The sequence below is a fragment of the Mastigoproctus giganteus genome, chromosome 13, assembly GCF_048544385.1.
Source record: "Mastigoproctus giganteus isolate SK-2022 chromosome 13, ASM4854438v1, whole genome shotgun sequence".
In the NCBI taxonomy this organism is placed as follows: Eukaryota; Metazoa; Arthropoda; class Arachnida; order Uropygi; family Thelyphonidae; genus Mastigoproctus; species Mastigoproctus giganteus.
The window spans coordinates 45,315,353-45,338,191 of NC_143587.1; the positions used below are offsets into that span (position 1 = coordinate 45,315,353).

The 22,839-nt window shown below is 36.4% G+C and overlaps 1 protein-coding gene across 1 annotated transcript in view; it reads left to right on the forward strand.

The window, feature by feature from the left end:
• Positions 1 to 22,839, forward strand: part of LOC150076004 (uncharacterized) — a 220,368-nt gene that overhangs the window by 159,912 nt on the left and 37,617 nt on the right. Inside the window, exons 11-12 of the mRNA XM_090387231.1 lie at positions 2,395 to 2,599; positions 11,914 to 12,006. Coding sequence (XP_090243357.1) covers positions 2,395 to 2,599; positions 11,914 to 12,006 — 298 coding nt within the window. The remainder of the gene's footprint in view (positions 1 to 2,394; positions 2,600 to 11,913; positions 12,007 to 22,839) is intronic.

Consider the following 22,839-nt stretch of genomic DNA (forward strand, 5'->3'; position numbering starts at 1 on the left):
ACCAGTAACTGAGACTCTGTTAGAAAAAGTACATGGGGTTTGGCAGACTAAGTGGAAATGGACATCATTGAGATTAGAATTGAGACCACATATATTTGTGAAATGAATTAGGAAGTGTTTGGGAGGTTTAGATCTTTTCGCAGATAAGTTTGCTCTATTAGTTTGACTATTCATGGTGTATTCAATAGTAAGAAAAAGTGGGGAGGGGGCTTTGACATAATGTGCCCTCGACAAAGCCCCCCCAAGGGGGGGCTTTGTCGAGGGCACATTATGTCAAAGCCCTCGTGGGTAACACAGTTGGTAGAATTGCCATCCTCCCCCACACTGGGTGGAAAAGACCTGAGTTTGAATCCTGTCAATGATGTGAGAAATTTTTTGGGGCTTTTTCACAATGTGGCTGAGTTAGTTGGTCTCTGGCAAGGGTAGCTTGATTTTTTATACTGGAAACTGGTTTTTCATCCAGCAAATGAAAATCGACCACAAAATTTACACAATGTACAGGCAGTATACATGGAGCAATACGGCCTTAGCTGCTGATGCTCCTAAAACCCTACTACAATAACAACAAGACTAATACAGTTTGAAACATGATTGTCAGATTTGAAGACACAGGTCTTTTGGCATTGCTGATTGATTGAGTTACTAAAGCTACTGATATGTTTTTATTGCTAACGTTGCTTTTGCAGTGAGTAAACAATTAATATAAGATGTACATGAAAGTATCAATGAATAAAGTACTTGTGGATATGCCTGTAGTGATAGGTCACCAAATTTTTGTGAACATGTTCTTCATTACAATCCATAAAACATAATTGCCACACCACTTGTAAACCATTACTGCCAGATATATCTAAAAAAATGAACTTGAATGTGCAGTTTCTCACTCATGCATAGTTAGGTCTTGAATTCCTGTAGGCTGATAAGGATCATTTTCACCATATTGTCACATAAATATACATAACCGTTGTTTCTATTCCTAAAACCCTTTACCAGTCAAAAGAATGCATTCTTGTAAAGTCAGTGTGAACACAACACATCAAAATGAATGCACATTTATATCGGAGAAAAACCCATTATATGTCACATTAATAAATGTTATGTTTATTTATTACCCAAAATCTTCAAATACCTGCTGTGACAATGTAGCTGTCCTCTGCCACATCTCTAAAAGTATTTCACTCTGCATCTACTGTCATCTTGTGCTCGTTGCCATAGTTACCTTGATGCACACCACTGTAAAAAGATTTTGAATGGTATACTCATCAAACTTATCATTGCTAAACTTAATTATTTTTATAATTTATCTCAAAACAAAAAAAAAACATCAGTGGTCTCAAAATTCTACAGAACATTTTTAATATTGTTCTTTGGAGTAGAAGAGGAGTGATTTAAATTATCCCATATCATAATGCTGTGATACATTATGAGATAGTGTTCTCACAAATCTTCAATGATTTTCCCCCTCCATTATTGCCACTCTGCAGCAGTAATGGATGAGGGATTTAAGCTGTTACTATGAAGTATTATAGAAAGGGAGGATGCAGAAAGTTAAAATAAAAAAAGTTACATAATATGTCGATAGCCCACAGATTCAAGAAAGTTTTTTTCTCCCTCACCCAACGCAAGATATGTTTTTGAACACAATTTTGTGATGGTTTTTGGCTAGTTAATGAAATATTTTTATTCTTTTTAAATCAGGAATAAGATGTGGTTGATTTCTAAGGGTACCATGGGAATATTTCTCTAGATAAATTTTGAAATAGTTACATGTTGTCTGAGAAATCTTAAAGTTGCATTGGAGAGCTCAGTTTCTCTATTGCTAATTATTTCTCAATTTTTTACCTGGAATAATAGGCTGATATCACACATTCACTGAAAACTCAATATAAAAACTCATGTTTTTCAAATAATGACACAGCAGTTTTATTTCCTTTGTATTTGATAATAAAAGGGATGGGGAAATTTTTTTTTTTTTTTTTTTTTTTTCCCCTTCTTTTTTGGTTTCCTGTAATAAAAAGTAATATCTTAAAAGTTAGGTAGTGCATGAAGTGGAAAGCGTTATTTTATTTTTACTGTAATACAATATAATATGTTTCTGTATACTGCATGTTCATTTTTCTCTTGATGTAGATTCATTACAGTTAACTATAGTATAACCCAAAATCTATCAAGGATAACAAAATCTATCACAAGGTTGCCAGATTTGATTGATTATTGTTAGCCATTTCTAGAATTGCTTATCTGGTGTTACTTTAACTTAGCAATAAGTTGTATAGATTCACATAAGGCGGTTGGATTTTTCATTAAATCCACTTAATCTAAAACTCACATCCTAACATAAATAAACAATGGAACAATCCAAATATTATATATTTTTTATTTCATTATTTTTAGAGAAACCAAGCCAGATTTCACAGAAGTATTGAAGAGACTGGAATGTAGCCCTGTTTGCCAAGGTTTAGATATGCATTCATTCCTCATGCTGCCAATGCAACGAATAACCCGTCTTCCTCTTCTTGTAGATGCTATTTTTCACAGACTTACTTTAAGCTCGCCTATCTATGAAAGTTGCAAATTGGCTTTGGCTGTTCTGAATAAAGTAAGTGTATTAATGCCTTGCATAAAAAGATCAAAGAAAGGAGTTTTCACAATGTTAAAATTATTTCTCTGCCAGTGAGATACCTCAAGGTTCAGTCTTAGGTCTTGTGCCATTTTTAATTTATGTAAATGACTAATTGATTTATTTGGAAGGATCCATTGTGTGCTTATAGTTTACTTATGTGTGCCAGTGATCTAACAACCAGAGATCTGATTATTATAATATAGCAAAAGCTATATTAAACCAGTGATTTGATAAACATAATTTAGTATAGGTAAAACCTTGAGCTGGTCCGCAGACCATACTTTGGGCATTTTTGCTTTAGGTAATTTGGTAATAAATATTGGCATATATGCCATTGTTTATTTTTCTAATGCATATGAAATGAATTTGCTCTTATTTAAATGACAAGGTTGAGAATATATTGTTCCAAAAAGTAGAAAGGATACAAGATTTGCAGGGGTGGGTATTGTACACTTATCTTTAATGCTCCTACTATTGAGTCTAAATAATAATGATATCTGGGGGTTTAAAAATATACTTTAATACATAGGTTAAAAATATAAAGTAAAAATTTAAAATGACTATTAAACTAAAATATGATTTACAATTAAATCGCATATTCTTAAATGATAAAAGCAACAGTAGATGAAAATTAAAAATGAAGCATTCAGTGACTGTCTTTCTCACCATAGATCTTAATGTGTAGCAGGCCTTTAAATTACAGATTAGTATTGCAACAAATGTGTAATGGCACACGTGATCCAGTGAGCAAACTATGAAGTTGTTGGAAGTTTTGCCAATGGTGAGTTTACATTAACAGCAGCTCTGTTCTCGTGGCTGAAGCCCTTCTCCCTCTCTCCCCATTCCACCTGCTTTTCTTCTTTCTGCAGTAACAGGGTTTCAAATGTGGGGTGGATCCGAATTCCATCCCTATTAATGTTAACTTTTTTATTGTGGATATATATTGCTTTTAGCTAGTGGCAACAGTGCTGAAATTTTCTCTTTGCCTCTGCCCCTCTGATGTTGCTAGCATCACATTCTGGAGATTTATGTATGAGATAATCCCAATCTTCATAAAATTTAGTATTCAAAGTATTTATTAGACACATCATTTCGCTTTTCTACAACCCGGGTATATGAGACTGTTTCTTTGGATGTACTGTAGGCGTTGGCAGGAAGGTTTCTGGCTGATTTAATGGTACTTCTTTTTGACCTGTTGAATTTTCAAAAAATAATATTAGAAATACAGTTATAGGTATAACATCATGCATGATAGAAGCCAGGTTTTATAGTAGAGTAAACTTAAAAGATAAATGTAGAATATTAAATGAGGCATACCATGACTGACAGTCAACATGGCCATCATTAGAAAAAGGGTGACAAACTTTATGTTCATACTGGATGTTAAGCATATTGACCATAAAAGGAAACCTTGACTGCAGTTTGGTACAAATGCTACATTCCTTTTAATGGTTTATGGTTTAGCTGCTAGGCTTTATCAACTGAGATTTCTGGAAAACAGGTTATGGTCATGTGGGTTGTGGAGACATCTGAAACCGCAATGTTTGATTGTGATCAATATATGGATTTGAGATCAGTACTAGAAAGGTCAATAGGTATCCTGGATTGAAAGTATCTTTAGTTCCTTTTCACTGATAAAAGGTGGTTAAATTTATTGCGAGTAAATAGTAAAGTCCACGTCCTAGTGGCAGATGAATACTCTGCTCACTGTAATATATGAATGATCTTATCTACTTGAAGCAAGGCAAAGTGGCTTATTTTTAGTTTTGTGTTATGTTTTTTTTTTTTTCCATAATAAAAACCCCAACCATGAGAGGTATTAGAACCTCTAGTACTTAGTACTGTGCATAGGTTGAAGGTTGAAAACATGAAGGAAGACACTTGTTGATATTAGACTTGAATTTCTGTCGATTGCAATTTTCAGGAAATACATGTGAAGGCTAGTTGTTCCAGAAAATGGGAGTTGGAGGAATAAATGAGAAAGAAGAAAAGTTGGTTCTGGGAGTTTGAAGTTGGACAGTAAAAGAATTCTAATTGCTGCAGCATGTAGTAGTAGTAGTAGTAGTGGCATGTGATGCAAGAAAGCAAATGTATGAGCTTATGCAGCATCAGCCAAAAAAAAAAAAAAAAAAAAAAAAAGTCACACCATTCCCTCCAAATGCCTGTCCAGTTCCTCCTTAAATTTATTCAACCTGTCAACTTCCACAACGACAGATGGAAGTTTGTTCCAGCAATTAACCACCCGCTGGCTAAAGGCAAATTTCCGCACATCTATTCTACCTCTGTCTTTTCTTAATTTGAATTTATGCCCCCTTAGGTTTGTAATCTGAACAAGTGGAAGGATCCCATCAGAATTCAGCGTGCTCAACCCATTCAAGGCCTTATATACCTCAATCAGATCACCGCGCAGGTGCCTAGTCTCCAGCCACTGCAATTTGCAGAACTTAAGCCTCTCTTGGTAAGAGGATCCCTTCATTCCCCTCACCAATCTTGTTGCCCTTCTCTGTACACGCTCAAGTAAACATCCTTCCTAAAATGAGGCCTCCAGACCTGTACGCAGTACTCAAGGCGTGGCCTGACCATTGCCTTATACAGAGGGATAATCACCTCCTTTTCCTTTAGCAAAATTCCTATGTCATTGACAAAACCCCATGACCTGCTCTGGCAGCCTGTCTACATTGCTCAGAGAACTTCATATCTGACTGCACAATTACTCCCAGGTCTTTTTCATTTTCTACCACCTTAAGTGTAGTACCACACAGTTGGTACGTTTCTCTGGGGTTACTTCTACCCATATGCAGTACTTTGCATTTGTGAAGGCTAAACTTCAGTTGCCACTTCTTAGCCCATCTGCCCAAATTATCTAGATCCTGCTGCAGTAGCACACTGCCATTACTGTCATTAACAACCCTGCCAACCTTTGTATCATCTGCAAACTTCGACATTAAGCCTGATATACCTTCATCAATATCATTGATAAATATACAAAACAACAGTGGACCTAACACCGAACCCTGTGGGACTCCACTAATAACATTAGTCCAAGAAGAGCAGCACCCATTGATTACCACCCTCTGTCTTCTCCCACTTAACCATCCTTTTATCCATTGTAGCAACTTACCCTTAATACCATTCTGCTCCAACTTGTACAATAGTCTTCCATGCGCAACAGTGTCAAAAGCTTTCCTGAAGTCCAAATATATGATATCAAAATTATTTTTTGCATCCAGTTCCTTCGTAACCACATCATAATATCCTATCAAATTTGTCAGACAAGACTTTCCCTTAACAAACCCATGCTGTGTCTGAATTATTGCTGCAGCCTTGTCTAGATGATCCTGCAATGCATCTTTAACCAGTGACTCCATTATTTTACCCGGAACAGAAGTTAAACTAACTGGTCTGTAATTACTCGTGTCACCCTTCGATCCCCCTTTGTGAATTGGGGATACATTTCCACATCTCCAGTCCGTGGGAACCTCCCCTGAGTCCAAGGATGCTCTCATAATTATGGCTAAGGGTGTGCTTAGTTGCTTTGCCGCCTCCTTTAATATAACTGGATAGATCCCATCCACCCCAGGTGCTTTTCTTACGTTTAACTTCAACAATTTCTCCAACAACAATGTGTTGTTCTGAGTTTGTAAGAGAGATTTGGAATGGTAGAAGCTGACTCAGAACAGTACCCAAGAAAATATCTGCAGAAGAGGCAGCAGAAACAGAAGTCTCTCCACTGTGTCTCACAGAGAGAGAGAGAGAGAGAGAGACACAGAGAGACACAGACATTGTTAGAGGTGGGTCATTAACTAACCTAACTGCTCTCTTTTGAATGGAGTCTAGAAGCCTGAGAGAGATTTTGCCCCCCCCCCAGATGTGGGAACAATATTCAATGGTAGGGTGGATTTGAGATTTGTACAGAGTGAGTAGCTGTTTGGAAAGAAGCAACACTGAGAGCAAAAGGAAAAATGCAATTTTTTAGATGCAGAGGAATCAGTATTTGTGATGTGCTTATGCCCAGGGAGATATAAAAATCATGGTAATCCCTAATAGATATGTGTTTAGAAATCTTAGTGTCATCAAAGATAAGCATAGGAACAGAAGAATCCTTTTTGTGAGATATAAGAGAGGACTGAGTTTTAGAAGGATTGAAATCAACTAAGTTATCTTTGACCCACTGGAGAATTACCTGGAGATCAGCATTTAAGGTACTGGATATTCAAAAAGTTGAAGCTGTTTGCACAAGGCAAGAGCTCTCAAACTGGAAGGTGGAATGCAATATGCTGTCATCAACAAAACTATGAATAGGATTTACAGTCAATGGAAAAAGGTTCATTAATATATAAGAGGAAAAGAGTGGGATGGATCTGACTTCTAACTTCTCCACTATGGTGAAATCAGATCAGTCTACCATCACCTGCAGTGAGTGGTCAGAAAGAAAACTGGATACACAGTTACAAAAAACAGTTGGCAAACGATAAGATGGAAGCTTATTTAGAAGATCTTTATATCAAACATGATCAAAAGCATTTGAAATTTTAAGAGCAACTTCTTGAATTCACCAAACTTTTTCATTGAATTTATCCATAGATAAGCTGGTATGTCACTAGTAGATTGACATTGATGGAATCCATATTGGCGATCATTGATCATGTGGAAGGCTTCTAGATAGCATCATGATTCCCATCCTAACCTCAGAAGACATCAATCCACTTCGAGCCTCCAGTAAGCAAAGTGGTGATATTGCACCAGTTGACGTGTCATCTCATCTACCACCTAATATTGCCTGGTAGCACGGAGGGGTGGAATACCTCCATATCTTGTGGACACCTCACCTTGACCCCTGTTTACATTGGTCCACACCTGGGTATAGTCACCTGCAGTATAGTAGGTGCCATATTACAGGACTTACATACACAGATTATACCCAGGGTTACCAACAGTCCCACCATAATGAAAGTGATATTTAGGTGACATTCAAGTCAGGTGGACTGAATTTCAGCAAAGTCCAGTCATTCCGCAACAACCAAATCCTTTGCTTGTTGAAGACCGACCAGACTTTGCCGAAATTCAGTCCACCTGACTTGAATGTCACCTGAATATCAGTTCCATCAGTATTTTAGACTCCTAGGTAGCAGGCCCAACTTGTTATATCTGAGAAAATGTCTGTGACAGCCTCAAGGTGAAAAAACATTAAATGTTTAATTAATGTTTTTATTTGAGTCTTATTAGTTATATCTTTAACAATAAGTTACCTTATTGTTAAAGATGTAACTATGTATGGGCCATGGCACTGGGAAGTGGGTTCTAATTAGGCACTTTAAATGGAACCTTCATAAAATCAGGAGCAGGAGTTTTTACTTAGAACAAATAGATTGTGCTTTTCTGTTGGGGTGTTGATGCATTGGATTTATGAATGTGGCACCCTCATTTGTGTGGAAACTTTTTATTTTATTTTATTTTTTTTGCTGGAACAAGTAAAGTTTTATACATCATACAGTAAAAAAAAAAAAAAAAAAAAAAGAGTTCCAGAATTTGCATATTAAACATAACTTAACCTGACCCAGCCACATTCAAAATGCTCTTCTTGAGCAGTAATGCTCTTTTACCACTATTGCTGGTAAGAGCTCTGGAAATGTTTTGGCTGGATAATGTGGAGAGCATCTTGAGTGCTCTTGTCATTCAATAATCACCTTGTTTGCTGCAGAAGACACATCCTTATAAAAGTTTCATTTTTCAGCAAAAAAACAAAAAAAAAAAGAAAAATTGCACAGTGAGTGGTGAGTTAGTGGTTAAATGACAGTATCTCCTGTTGCATGAGATGTGTGGTGTGTGAGTATATTGCCATGTATAAACTTCTAATCCTTCACTACCATTGAATCTAGAAATAGTGGATCATTGTCAGATGCAATGGAATTACTGAAAATTATCATCCACTCATGTTGATTATCAGTAAGCATTCAGTGCTTAGAAACCTGACACGTGTTCAAATCATTACTTAAAATTCCATGATATGTTATGTATGAAATGTTTAGAGCTTTTACAAGTTCAGCAACAGCCATGAGCACTTCCAATGCATGCAGTGTCTGCTTTTTCAAATTTTTTCAGGTGTGCAAGCAGTTGTCTTCCAATACATCTCTCTCAAAACTTGACATTCAAGCATAGTAGTAGTAGTAGTATGGGACTATGAATCATCATTTCCATTTTTCAGAAACAGATTTTCTGAATCATTGACAAAATTTGTTGTTTCATGTTCCAGATTTGACATTTTACACACCCAGAAATTATGAAAAAATAAATGCACTTAAGCCAAAAATGCACACAACATCAAAATATGTACTGAATAATTAACAAACTTTTATGTATGTGCAGACATAGGCTGAAACTTGCAATCTGACAACAACAAATTGCACTGCATCAACTATTTGTTGACTGCACCACCATGCTGCTTGGTTGAAACAGGTTGTTGAAATAATTACCAAAGGTCTTCCAGGAATAACAGATGTTGCCCAAGTGTAATTTTATGTGGAGTAGTTTCCAAGAGGAAATGCCAAATGGATAAAATAAAATTTAGTTATGACTTAATAGATTAGTTGTGAAGTAAATAAATTAGAAAAGCAAATATGGATTCCTGAGCAGCAAATGGGTTATAGTTGAAGTTGTGATAATACTTCTTCTTTTTTTTTTTTTTTTTTGTGCTTTTCAAAGTTAAAGGAAATTTGCCGATTCAGTAACGTGTATAATTATCATTATTCATGCAAGTTCATTTTATTCTGTAAGTTTATTAAAATTGTTTTTAATTAGTAAAAAGAGGGACTTTATGTGGTTCTCTTTTGAATATGAAGTACAATAAGTGATCCTAATCTAGCATGTGTAAAGATTAAGCTGTTTTATTGACGGTACCTAATAGAAACACTTAAACAGGTTGGTGATGTTTGAGAAGTTGTTTCTTGTCATTAGGCTTGTTAGACTGACTTCCAGATTGATGAGGAATGAAAATATTTAATGAGAATTTGTATATTTTTGGTAAAACAGCTTAATCTTTACATGTGGTAGATTAGTGCCACTTATTTCATATTTATAACTTTTTTTTTATTTCCTCTAATGAATGCTGGAGTGTAATTAAAAGATAGATTTATCTTTTAATTTCAATGTTTGTTTGTTTGTTTTTTTTAATATGTATTTTTTTTCCCCCTTAGGGAAGAAATGATCCTAGAATGCAAAAATTTTCAATAACCAATACTATGTAATTGAACAAAATGGAGTGAGAAAAAGATTTGATGTACTTTTAGAAAGTTTAAAAATATATATACTGTGTGTGTGTGTGTGTGTGTGTGTGTGTGTGTGTGTGTGTGTGTGTGTGTGTGTGTGTGTGTGTGTGTTAATATATGATGAATTAGTTATAAGTTGAATACAGGGATGGAAAAATGCAAAATCTGATGTCAGCAGAAGTAAATATTTGATGCATGGTCAAGTAATCATCAAGGGACTACACCTGACCATGCATCAGGAATGGCATTTCTATACTAATGAAAACACAGTTTAGAAACAGTGATGCATGGTCAGGTGTTAGTCCCCTTGAACACAAGGTGCCAAGGCTAATAGAAGAAGGAAGGAAAGAAAAGAATAAGGTATAAAAAGAAAAAGAATTTGAAGAACCTAAAAAAAATGTATTAAATTATCTGAAATTAAAGGCTGAATCAAAGAGCCAATTAGAAGTAGAGAAGCTGAAAGGGAAAGTAAAATACAATGTATATGATTAATAAGTGAAGAAAAATAGAGCATCAAATTGAGGGTGGAAAGATAATAAAATAACTAATGGAATGGAAAAGTTTGCAAACTAAAGAAGGGTTGGTACATAAATCAGGTATTTCAACAGGGGACTACACCTGATTATGTACCAAATTACTGCATTTCTATACAAACTTATGATTATGGAGGAAAGGTTAAAAAAAAAAAATTATTAAAAAAGGAGGGAGAAAATTATAGCTCCTTCAAATTGCCTTGCTTATGTTTTTGGAGGATCTATCATTTTCTCCCTCCTTTTCAATAATTTTTTTTTTTTTTTAATCCCTCCATAACCATAATTTTTTATTCTTTCCTCCATAACCATAAGTTTGTATAGAAACACAGTAATTTGGTAATTAATCAGGTGTAATCCCCTGCAGGGGCCGACTGGGCTAGCCGAGTGGGTAAAGTACCTGCCCGGCAACCCAAAGGTCGCGGGTTCGATTCCCGCCTCGGGCTTGGATCAAAGTACTGCAAAAACCTTGGGAGGTGCAATATGGCCACAGAAGCCGATGCGCCAACAACTACCAAATCAAAAAAAAAAAAAAAAAAAAAAAATCAATCCCCTGCAGGGCCATTTTAAGAACTCTTCGGCGGGTAAGCAGTTAGCCTGGTAATGCAAACATGCCATCACAATTGTGAAGTTAATTCCACATAAATTGAGATTAGGCATCTCTCATATTGCGGAATTAACTTCACAACCATGATGGCATGTTTGCATTGCCAGAGTACCTGCCCGTCCACTGATGAGTGAGCCAACAAGCTCCGAAACGGTGCTGTCTGGGTGGTGGTGCCCACTGAGAATAAATAAGAGTAGTCTCCTCTATTAGAGAAGTGTTGTTTATTCGAAGAAGTGCAACACCTGGTATCTCTTTGTGAAGGTAGCCACAATATGAGATAAAATCAAACAATGCCTTAACACTACTTATGTCGTTCAACTCATGGGTAAACTATGGCGTATTTACACCAATATTATGATATGTGTAATTTTTCAGGTGTGTCAAAAATGACACTTAATTTTTATTTCTATTGATTTGGAAGAAACATTTTAGTGGTAAATTCTAGCTATGAGATGGATTGGTATTTAAAAGTTTTATGGATTCCAGTTTCTAAAAGTTGGTAGCTGTGCAATTGCTATGTAACTTCTATGACATGGTATTGATGCCTATTTGTTCTAAATTTATACACATGAACAGACTTCTAAAAATAAGTTGATTGCGTTTATTTACAGTGCATGCCACCATCCACATGACTGTTTCGGAAGTGAGAATAAAAGATAAAATATTTTTTATTAATATTGTGAATTTCAGCTGTTTGTCATTGACTACATAAAACTGCACAAACGTTTGTGCAGTTTTATTCGTCATACCTATTAAGTTTCATTCAGTAGCATTATTTTGAATCTGTAGCCTTGCTCTTTATTCCAAACTTTTAATTTTCAAATTCTAAATATACTGGTAGTAGAATTGCTATTTTACAGTATTTAAGTTTTCTTTCTTCTGTAATAGGTTGTTGCTGATTGCAACGAGGGAGCTCGTAAAATGGAAAGAATAGAAGAAATGCTAAAAATTAGTCGACACCTCAATTTTAAAGACTGTAAAGTAAGAGAACTCACTTGTTGAAAAGTGTAGAATATTTTAAAAAACTTTGTTAGAATGAATCTCATAGTGCATACCTGTAATCAGGTATGTAATAGCAAAAATATCACTAACAACTTGAATAAACTTTTTGATAAAGTAAAAATCCATTTTATTTTCTAAGGTGTACATAGAAAAGTGTAGAACATTTTAAAAAACTTTGTTAGAATGAATCTCATAGTGCATACCTGTAATCAGGTATGTAATAGCAAAAATATCACTAACAACTTGAATAAACTTTTTGATAAAGTAAAAATCCATTTTATTTTCTAAGGTGTACATATGATAATGATACATTATCAGATTGAAAAAAAAAAAAAAAAAAAAATTCATTGGTTATTGTTGTTGGAATGATATGATATTTTAATTCATCTTTATTTGTAATTAATTTTACTTGAAATAAGAGGATGGCCATTATATAATCACTTCAACACATTTTTGTTATAATAGCTGAACAGCATAGGAAAATTATTCAATAAATTGAGGACTGCTATGAGTTAACACTATTTTTTTCATGTTTTACTCAAACAGATTATCTATTTTAATTACCCTTATGAATATTCAATCAAGCAGGAATTTCTGAATAAAATAAACCCAACTGCAGGCATAAAACTCTTGTTGCCATATCTTCTTTCATTGTGTCATCTATAAAAAGGGGAGGAGAACAAAGTTTAAAGAAAGAATTTAATCATATAAATAAATATATCATCATTATCACCATCATCCATTTTCAGTTGTCCACTGCAGGATGAAGACCTCTCCAGCAACTTTCCAGTTTCTTCTGTTTTGTGCAATGGCCATCCATTTACTACCCATGAACTCATAAATTTCATTTATCCATCTCTGTTGTCTTCCAGGTTTTCTTTTAGCTCCTCTTAGATACCATTCCGCTATTTTCTTAGTCCATCTGTCATCATGTCTTCGAGCTATGCGTTCTGCCCAAGTCCATTTCAGTTCTTTAGTTTTTATAAGAATATCCTTTACTTGTGTTTGCTGCCTGATCCATGTGTTTCTCTTCTTATCCAATAGTCTGATTTCTAATATAATTCATTCCATTCTTCGCTGTGCAGTTTCAACTTCTCTTCCATTCTTTTGGTGAGTACCCAAGTTTCACTTCCATAAGTCATGGTGGGGAGTATGAATCAGTGAACCAATGTACGTTGGTTTATTATTTTATGTTTCAGACAAATTGGGATACTGCTCCTCAGTATGTGACTATATTTCCTGAATGCTATCCATCCAAAATTTATTCTTCTCCTGACTTCCAGCCATTTATCATTATTACAGTTAATGACTTGTCCCAGATAAGTATATGAATCCACCTTTTCAATTACTGCTCCTTCAATGATTATATCCCTTTCTGTGGCATACTTGTTCAGCATTACTTTTGTTTTAGCCATATTCATCTTTAATATGAAATCCTTACTAACTGTGCATAACCAATTAAGATTTTCCTCTAATTCTTTGGGATCATGGCTTATGATCACAATGGCATCTGCAAATCGTAAATGGTTTAGGTATTCTCCATTCACATCGACTCCTTTTTGTAACCAGTCTAATCTTCTGAAAGCATCCTCAATGGCAGCAGTAAATAACATAACGGATATATTGTCTCCTAGTCGAACTCCTTTCTCGATTTTAAATTTGCTACTGTCTTTGTCTATTCTAATAAAGGAGGTAGCGTTCTCATATATCGTCTTTCCAGTGTCAGAAACATTGCTGTATGGAGTCAAATGCCTTTTCATAATCCACAAATGCCAGGCACAATGGTGTTTTATATTCATTTGCTCTCTCCATTAGCTGTGATATTATGTGAAGGTGATCCATAGTTGAGAATTAATCAAAAATATTTATCAATCTTATTAAATTGCATTGCTAATTAAACTGTATTTAAACGAAAATCATTACCCAGACTACAGCTGCGAAGCAAAGATCACACTAGCGAAAGGGCTGTGACTCGGGAGAAATGAAGGGGGCAATTGTGATGCCCTCAAAGAAATTAATATGAGGGGTCATCAAGCTCTCAGCTCAACGGCAGAGCTGCTCCTGTGCATCAGGCAACACAGAGGCAATCTCCAAGGCAGAATGCGCTGGTCCGAAAGGAACTAGTTATTGTTGATGACTCTATTGTCAGGGAGACGGGGAATTTACTATGCAAAAAGGATAGGTAGAACAGGACCAGGGTATGTCTGCCAGAGGCAAAAGTTGATGACGATGTAGAGCAGATATCATCTTATAAGGGCACAAAAGGTGATATTGTTGTACATGTTGGAACTAATGACATTAAGAGTAAGAGATTGGCAGATTTACTCAACAAGTATAGATCAATGTTGAAAAAAAAAAAGTCGCGGGTAGGGTTGAATGTGAAAGTGTCTGCAATTCTGCCCAGACACAATAGGAGGGAGTATATGATGAGAGCCTTGTCGATCAATTCTGTGCTTGTTGACAGGAGAGGCTGCTTCTACAGGGATGGGGTACACTTAAATAGAAAGGGTGCAAGAATATTTGCTGATGCTATCACGGCAGTGTTAGGTGGGTCGGAAAACTGCTAGATTGGAGGGATACACAGACTAAAAGGTTAACAGTAGCCGCAAGCAGAGGCAAAAGTTATTCTTTCACTGTTTCTATTGAAATGAGCAGCAGCGTGGAAAGCATGGCAATGGAGATGTCCAGCAGTCATAGTGGAACAAATAAATACATGGGCTGTGTTAGGGTAACTAAGAGTAGAAACAGGTGCATGTATACTTGCATGTACACCAATGCTAGGAGTATCGTTAATAAATTTGATGAGCTTGAAGAGCTAGACAAGACATAAAAGGCAGATATTGTTGGATATCAGAGACATGGTGTCACACAGATATAAGCAGTGCAGAATTGGAATTTGGGGATTACAATGTGTACAGAAAAGATAGACAGGACAGGAAGGGAGGGAGGAGGGATGCTGTTAGTTAAGAAACACATAACATCTAAGGAAGTGCATCCAATTGATGCTGGTGGACATTGCAATATTAAGTCTGCTTTGTATGACATAAGCACTGGGAAAGGAAAAATGAGAATAGGTGTGGGTTATAAGCCTAATGAATCTGATGAGTATAATGAGCAATTGTGCAGAGAAATAGAGTTGGCCAGTAAATCAGAATGTCTTATAATGGGGGAATTTTAACTTTCCAGATATTGACTGGAACTTGTGGGTTGGTCACTTGCACACCAGCAAGACTTTTTTAGATTTGGATGACTGTTTTCTACAGCAGCAGCATGTTCGAGAGGCATCAATAGGAAGTAATATTCTTGATCTGATTATCAGCAATGATTATTCATACATTAAGAATTTGCAGATAAAGGAACCACTGGGTGACAGTGATCACAATGTACCGATATGGGAATTACTTCAAGATGTAACTACCATCAAGGCTAAAGGGAAGGGCTTCTGCTTTCGTAAAGGTGACTACAGGGGTCTCAGACAGTTTTTAAATTCTGTACAGTGGGATCAACTGATGATGTTACCAGTGTTGAAATATAAATGGGAAGCCTTCAGGAACTTAATCTTGGAGACTACTAGGCTTTTCATTCCAACTAAGAAATACTGTTCAAGATTCAGGCCTAAATGGATGTCAGATGAATTAATGAGGCTTGTGGCAGAGAAGAAAAATGTAGGGATGCATATAAATTATCAGGTGACACAGAAGCCTATGGCAGATATAAGCTAGTCCGTAATCAAGTCACAAAGAAGGTTAAGCAGGCGAAGGCAGATTACGAGAAGTCTTTAGCAAAGGATGCAAAGAAAAACAGCAAAGAGTTCTTTACTTATGTAAACTCTAGAAGGAAAGGGATGAATCAGATTGGACCACTTAACATAGATGAGTTGACTATTGACGATCATGCTCAAGTAGCTGATAAACTGAATGAGTATTTTGCATCCTCATTCACACAAGAGGAGTTCTTCGATGAGGAAAATGCCAGAAGTTTATCAAACTCTAACAAGGAGCCAAGTGATTTTGTAATAACTGAGAGCAAAGTGGAGGATATATTGTTGAAATTAAACATAAGGAAGGCACTTGGGATGGATGGGATCTATCCAGTTATATTAAAGAAGGCAGCAAAGGAAGTAAGCACACCCTTAGCCATAATTATGAGAGCTTCCTTGGACTCAGGGGAGGTCCCCATGGACTGGAGGTATGCAAATGTATCACCAATTCACAAAAGGTAGTTCAAAAGGTGACAAGTAACTATAGACCTGTTAGTTTAACTTGTGTTCCGGGGAAAATAATGGAGTCACTGGTTAAAGAAGCATTGCAGGATCATCTAGACAAGACTGCAGTAATAGTTAAGACACAGCAGCGTTTGTTAAAGGGAGATCTTGTCTGACAAATTTGATTGGATACTATGATGTGGTCACAAAGGAACTGAATGTCAAAAATAATTTTGATATCATATACTTGGATTTCAAGAAAGCTTTTGATACTGTTGCACATGGAAGACTGCTGTACAAATTGGAGAGGTATGGCATTAAGGGTAAATTGCTACAATGGATAAAGGGATAGTTGAGTTGGAGACGACAGAGTGGTAATCAATGGACACTGCTCTTCGTGGACCAATGTTAGTAGTGGAGTTGCCCGGGGTTTGGTGTATTAATCAACAATATTGATTCGTTAACCTTTGTATTATCTGCAAACTTGGACATTAATCAGGATTAATGTCTATGTTTGCAGATAATACATAGGTTGGCAGGGTTGTTAACAGCAGTAAAGACAATATGCTACTCCAACTGGATGTAGACAAGTTGGGCAAATGGGCTGAGAAGTGGCAACTGAAGTTTAACATTGACAAATGCAAAGTACTGCATATGGGTAGCAATAAACGAAGAGAAATGTACCAACTGTGTGGTACTACACTCAGGGAAGTGAAAAGGACCTGTGGGTAATTGTGCAGTCAAATATGCAGTTTACTGAGCAGTGCAGATGGGCTGCCAGGGCAGGTCATGGAGTCTTGTCAATGATATATAGGAATTTTGCTAGCAGGAAGAGGGAGGTCATTATCCCATTGTACAAGGCATTGGCTTTTACAACACCACACCTAGAGGTCTAGAAGCCTCATTTTTGAAAGGATGTAGATTTGCTAGATCAAGTACAAAGAAGGGCAACAAGATTGGTGAGGGGAACAAATGGGTGCTCTTTCCAAGAAAGGCTTAATTTACGCAAATTGCAATGCCTGGAGATTAGGCACCTGTGAGGTGATCTGATTGAAGAGTATAAGGCCTTGAATAGGTTGAGCAAGCTGAATGTTGATGGGATTCTTCCTGTTGCTCAGATTAAGAACCTGAGGGGGGATTGATTGAATTGAGGAAAGACAGTTGTAGAGTAGATGTGCGGAAATTTGCCTTTATCCAGTGGGTGGTTGATTTGTGGAACAGACTTACATCTTTTGTTGTGGAAGTTGATAGCCTAAATAAATTTAAGGCTGAGCTGCACAGGCATTTGGAACGAATTGTGTGGTGAAATGGGAGGGTTTTTTTTTTTTTTGTTTTTTTTTGCTGATGCTGCATAAGCTTGCTTTCTTGCATCTTATGCCTCTGCTAATGGTAATCTTGCTCTTTATTTCTCGTCTTTGATTCATCATGACAAGTCTTTCTTGACTAATTTTTTCTTATTTGGATTTATTTTTACCTATAGGTTTCTCAGACTCCATCATTTTTAGAAAGTTTTTGTGTTCCTCGATATCTTGGTACTGAAAGGTCTGCAGAAACTGAAACATGTTTTTAAGTTCCAGTACATACTGCTTTTTCTCCTCTTCTGGTATCTCAAAGACCTTCGTATTATACATTCATTAAATATGGCATCAAAATAATGTATGATTAATCTCATAATCAAACTTGAATTTATAACAAGCAACATTAATAAGCAGCTCAATTTATTATGAACAGTAAGTAAATGTTACTTCTCCATTTTATAGATGTATCCCTAGATATTACTTAACATCTCTAAAAAAAAAAAAAAATTCTTCATGCCATTTTGATATCATTTTCTACTCTCTTTTGTTCTGAACCACTTAGCCAAAAATGGCGGAAAAATTAGGACATGTACCTTGCATTCAAAGAAGAAATGGTCAGTGCAAAAGTCATCATTATCATCATCATCATCAGCCATTTTCAGTCCACTGCAGGATGAAGGCAAGGCCTCTCCAGCAACTTTCCAGTTCCTTCTGTTTTGTGCAATGGCCATCCATTTACTACCCACAAACTCGTGAATTTCATCTGTCCATCTCTGTTGTTGTCTTCCAGGTTTTCTTCTAGTCCCTCTTGGGTACCATTCTGTTATTTTCTTAGTCCATCTGTCATCATGTCTTCGAGCTGTGTCCTGCCCAAGACCATTTTAGTTCTTTAGTTTTGATAAGAATGTCCTTTACTTGAGTTTGCTGCCTAATCCATGTGTTTCTCTTCTTATTTAACAGTCTGATTCCCAATATAATTCGTTCCATTCTTCGCTATGTAGTTCTCAGCTTCTCTTCCATTCTTTTGGTGAGTGCCCACATTTCACTTCCATAAGTCATGGTGGGGAGTATACATTGGTTCATTATTTTACATTTCAGATAAATTGAGATATTGCTCCTCAGTATTTGACTATATTTCCTGAATGCTATCCATCCAAAATTTATTCTTCTCTTGACTTCCAGTCATTTATCATTATTACAACTAATTACTTGTCCCAGATAAGTATGTGACTCCACCTTTTCAATTACTGCTCCTTCAATCATTATTTCCCTTTCCGTGGCATACTTGTTCATCATTACTTTTGTTTTAGCCATATTCATCTTTAGTCCAAAATCCTTACTAACTGTGCATAACTGATTAAGATTTTCCTCTAATTCTTTGGGATTGTTGCTTATGACCACAATGTCATCTGCAAATCGTAAATGTTTTAGGTACTCTCCATTCACATTGACTCCTTTCTGTGACCAGTCTAATCTTCTGAAAGCTTCCTCAAGGGCAGCAGTAAACAACTTTGGAGATATTGTGTCTCCTTGTCAAACTCCTTTCTCGATTTGAAATTTCCTACTGTCTTTGTCTAGTCTAATAAAGGAGGTAGTGTACTCATATATTTTCTTCAATATCATAATATATGGGGTATCTATGCCTTGTTTTTTCAGTGCCCGAAACATTGCCTTATGCTGTATGGAGTCAAATGCCTTTTCATAATCCACAAATGCTAGGCATGATGGTGTTTTATATTCATTTGCTTTCTCCATTAGCTGTGACATTTCGTGAAGGTGATCCATAGTTGAGAATCCTGTCCTAAAGCCAGCTTTCTCTTTCGGTTGATTCTCACCAAATATTCTTTCTAATCTGTTAGTAATGACCCTTGTGAACAACTTAAAGATGTGGGATAACAAGCTAATTGGTCTATAATTTCCAATTTCTGATTTATCTCCTTTCTTATGCAGCAAAACTATGATTGCATTATTCCACTCCTTAGGTGTCACACCTTTTCTAATGCATTTTGTGAAGAGTCTTGCCAGTTTTTGTGTCATGTCTCTTCCTCTCAATTTTAACAACTCTGCAGTAACTTCTTCCCCCTGGGCTTTCTTTTTCTTCATTTTCTTCAACACATGTTCCACCTCATCAGGAAGGATATCAGGTATGTTTTATGTGTTACTAATTTGCGATCCATCTTCCCCACTGCTGGCATCATTCCCTCGCTCCTTGTATAACTCTTTATAGTAGTCTTCTGCTATTTGAATTATGCCTTCTCTGTTATTTATAAGTACACCATTACTATTCTTCAGTTTCAGTATCATTTGTCTTTCTGTATTACTGCTCATGGCTGTTGATTTAAATCCTTTGTTTTCCCTTAATGCTTGTTCTACTTTTCTTGTGTTAAATTTTCTTATGTCCTCTCTGAGTCTCTTTCTAATGGCTTTGCATAACTCAGTATACTCAATTTTCTCCTTGTCAGTGTTTTTCTTGCTCTTCATTTGTCGTCTTCGGTTCATCATGACAAGTGTTTCTTGACTAATTTTTTCTTCTTTGGATTTCTTTTTACCTATAGGTTTCTTCGGCTTTATCATTTTCAGAAAGTTGTAATATTCCTCATCGATATCTTGGCCCTGAGCAGTCTGCTGAAGCTCAAACTTGTTCTTAAGTTCCAGTACATACTGATTTTTCTCCTCTTCTGTTATCTCAACGACCTTTGTATTATTTACTCGACTCAGTTTTTTCCTTTCTTTTCTTACATCTATAGCAAGTGTGCACCTTACCATTCTGTGATTGCTTCCAAGATTTACCTTGTTCAGGACAGTAACATCATTCACGATATGTCTTCTGTTAGTGAGGATGAAGTCGATTTCATTAGTTGTTAATCCATTTGGACTCTTCCATGTCCACTTTCTGTTCACCCTTTTCTTGAAAAAAGTGTTCATTAATGACATTCCTCAAGATTCTGCAAATTCCACAAGTCTTTCACCTCTTTCATTTCTTTCACGCTTAACACCAGAATTTCCTATAGTTCCCCTTTCTGTGCTGTTTTGTCTCTTTCCAACCTTAGCATCGAAGTCCCCCATAATGATAGTATAGTGAGTTTTCTGTTTGTCTAGAAGACTCAATTTCGGTGTACATTTCTTCAACCTCTTCATCCGCAAAAGTAAGTGTGTTTAAATAGTTGTGTGTGTTTTCTTATTATGAATATTGAAGCCTGTATTCTTCAGGAAGTTGCACCCTACAGCTTTCTTCTTACAGTGAGTAGAAATTGACTGAATTTCACTCATTATTTTAATAAAAAACCAGTGTTTAAGTGGTGTTTGTGTTTTGGCTGCACTGCAATCAAAAACATAAACCTCACTATTACTATTGTATTCCAATAGACACAATTTATGCTGCCACTTTAAGCTTTCAATATTTCTCCCAGTTACAGAATGCACTTTGCTCATATGAGCATTGTCTTGTGCTACTTCATTACTCTCAGGAAAGCTTTTGATACTGTTGCACATGGAAGACTGCTGTACAAATTGGAGCAGTATAGCATTAAGGGCAAGTTGCTGCAATGGGTAAAGGGATGGTTGAGTGGGAGACTGTAGAGAGTGTAATAAATGGACACTACTTTTCGTGGACTAATGTTATTAGTGGAGTCCCCCAGGGTTCGGTGCTGGGCTCATTATTATTTTTTGTGTTTATTAATGATATCAGTGAAGGTATATAAGGCTTAATGTCCATGTTTGCAGATGATACAAAGATTGGCATGGTTGTTAATGATAGTGAAGACAGTATGCTTCTGCAACAGGATCTAGAAAAGTTAGGTAGATAGGTTGAGAAGTTGCAACTGAAGTTTAATATTGACAAATGCAAAGTACTGCATGTGGGTAGCAGTAACCCAAGAGAAACATACCAACTATGTGGTAACACTCACAGAGGTGTAGAATGAAAAAGACCTTGGGGGTAATCATGCAGTTGGATATGAAGTTCTCTGAGCAGTGCAGATGAGCTACCAGAGCAGGTCATGGAGTTTTGTCAATGATATATAGGAATTTTGCTAGCAGAGACAAGGAGGTGATTATACCTTTGTATAAGGCATTGGTCAGGCCAAGCCTTGAGTACTAAGGAGGTTAGGCAGACGAAGGCAGATTACGAGAAATCTTTGGCAAAGGATGCTAAGAAAAACAGCAAGGATTTCTTTACTTATATAAACTCTAAAAGGAAGGTGATGAATCAGATTGGTCTACTTGATATTAATGGTTCAACTGTTGATGATCCTGCTCAGATAGCAAACAAACTGGTTGAGTATTTTGCATCTACATTCACACATGAGGAGTTATTAAGGTTTGAAAATGCCCGAAGGTTATCAAATTGTAGCAGGGTGCTTAATGATTTTGTAATAACTGTGAGCAAAGTGGAGGAGAAATTGTTGAAGTTAAACATAAGAAAGGCACCTGGGGTGGATGGGATCTATCCAGTTATATTAAAGAAGGCAGCAAAGGAAGTAAGCAAACTCTTAGCCATAATTATGAGAGCATCCTTGGATCTCAGGGGGAGGTCCCCATGGAATGAAGATGTGCATATGTATGCTCAATTCACCAAGGGGGGATCGAAGGGTGACACGAGTAATTACAGACCAGTTAGTTTAACTTCTGTTCCAGGTAAAATAATGAAGTCACTAGTTAAAGATGCATTTCAGAATCATCTACAACACGACAAGACTGCAGCAATAATTCAGACACAGCATGGGTTTTTTAAGGGAAAGTCTTGTCAGACAAATTTGATTGGATATTATGATGTGGTTACAAAGGAACTGGATTCAAAAAATAATTTTGATATCATTTACTTGGATTTCAGGAAAGCTTTTTACACTGTTGTGCATGGAAGACTACTGTACAAATTGGAGCAGAATGGTATTAAGGGTAAGTAGCTACAATGGATAAAAGGGTGGTTGAGTGGGAGAAGGCAGAGAGTGGTAATCAGTGGGCACTGCTCTTCGTAGACTAATGTTATTAGTGGAGTCCCACAGGGTTCGGTGTTGGGCCCACTGTTGTTTTGTATATTTGTCAATGGTATTGATGAAGGTATATCAGGCTTACTGTTGAAGTTTGCAGGTGATACAAAGGTTGGCAGGGTTGTTAATGAAAGTAATGGCAGTGTACTACTGCAACAGAATCTAGAAAATTTGGGAAGATGGGCTGAGAAGTGGCAACTTAAGTTTAACATTGACAAATGCAAATTACTGCATATGGGCAGAAGTAACACCAGAGAAACATACCAGCTGTGTGGTACTACACTTAGGGTGGTAGAAAATGAAAAATACCTGGGAGTAATTG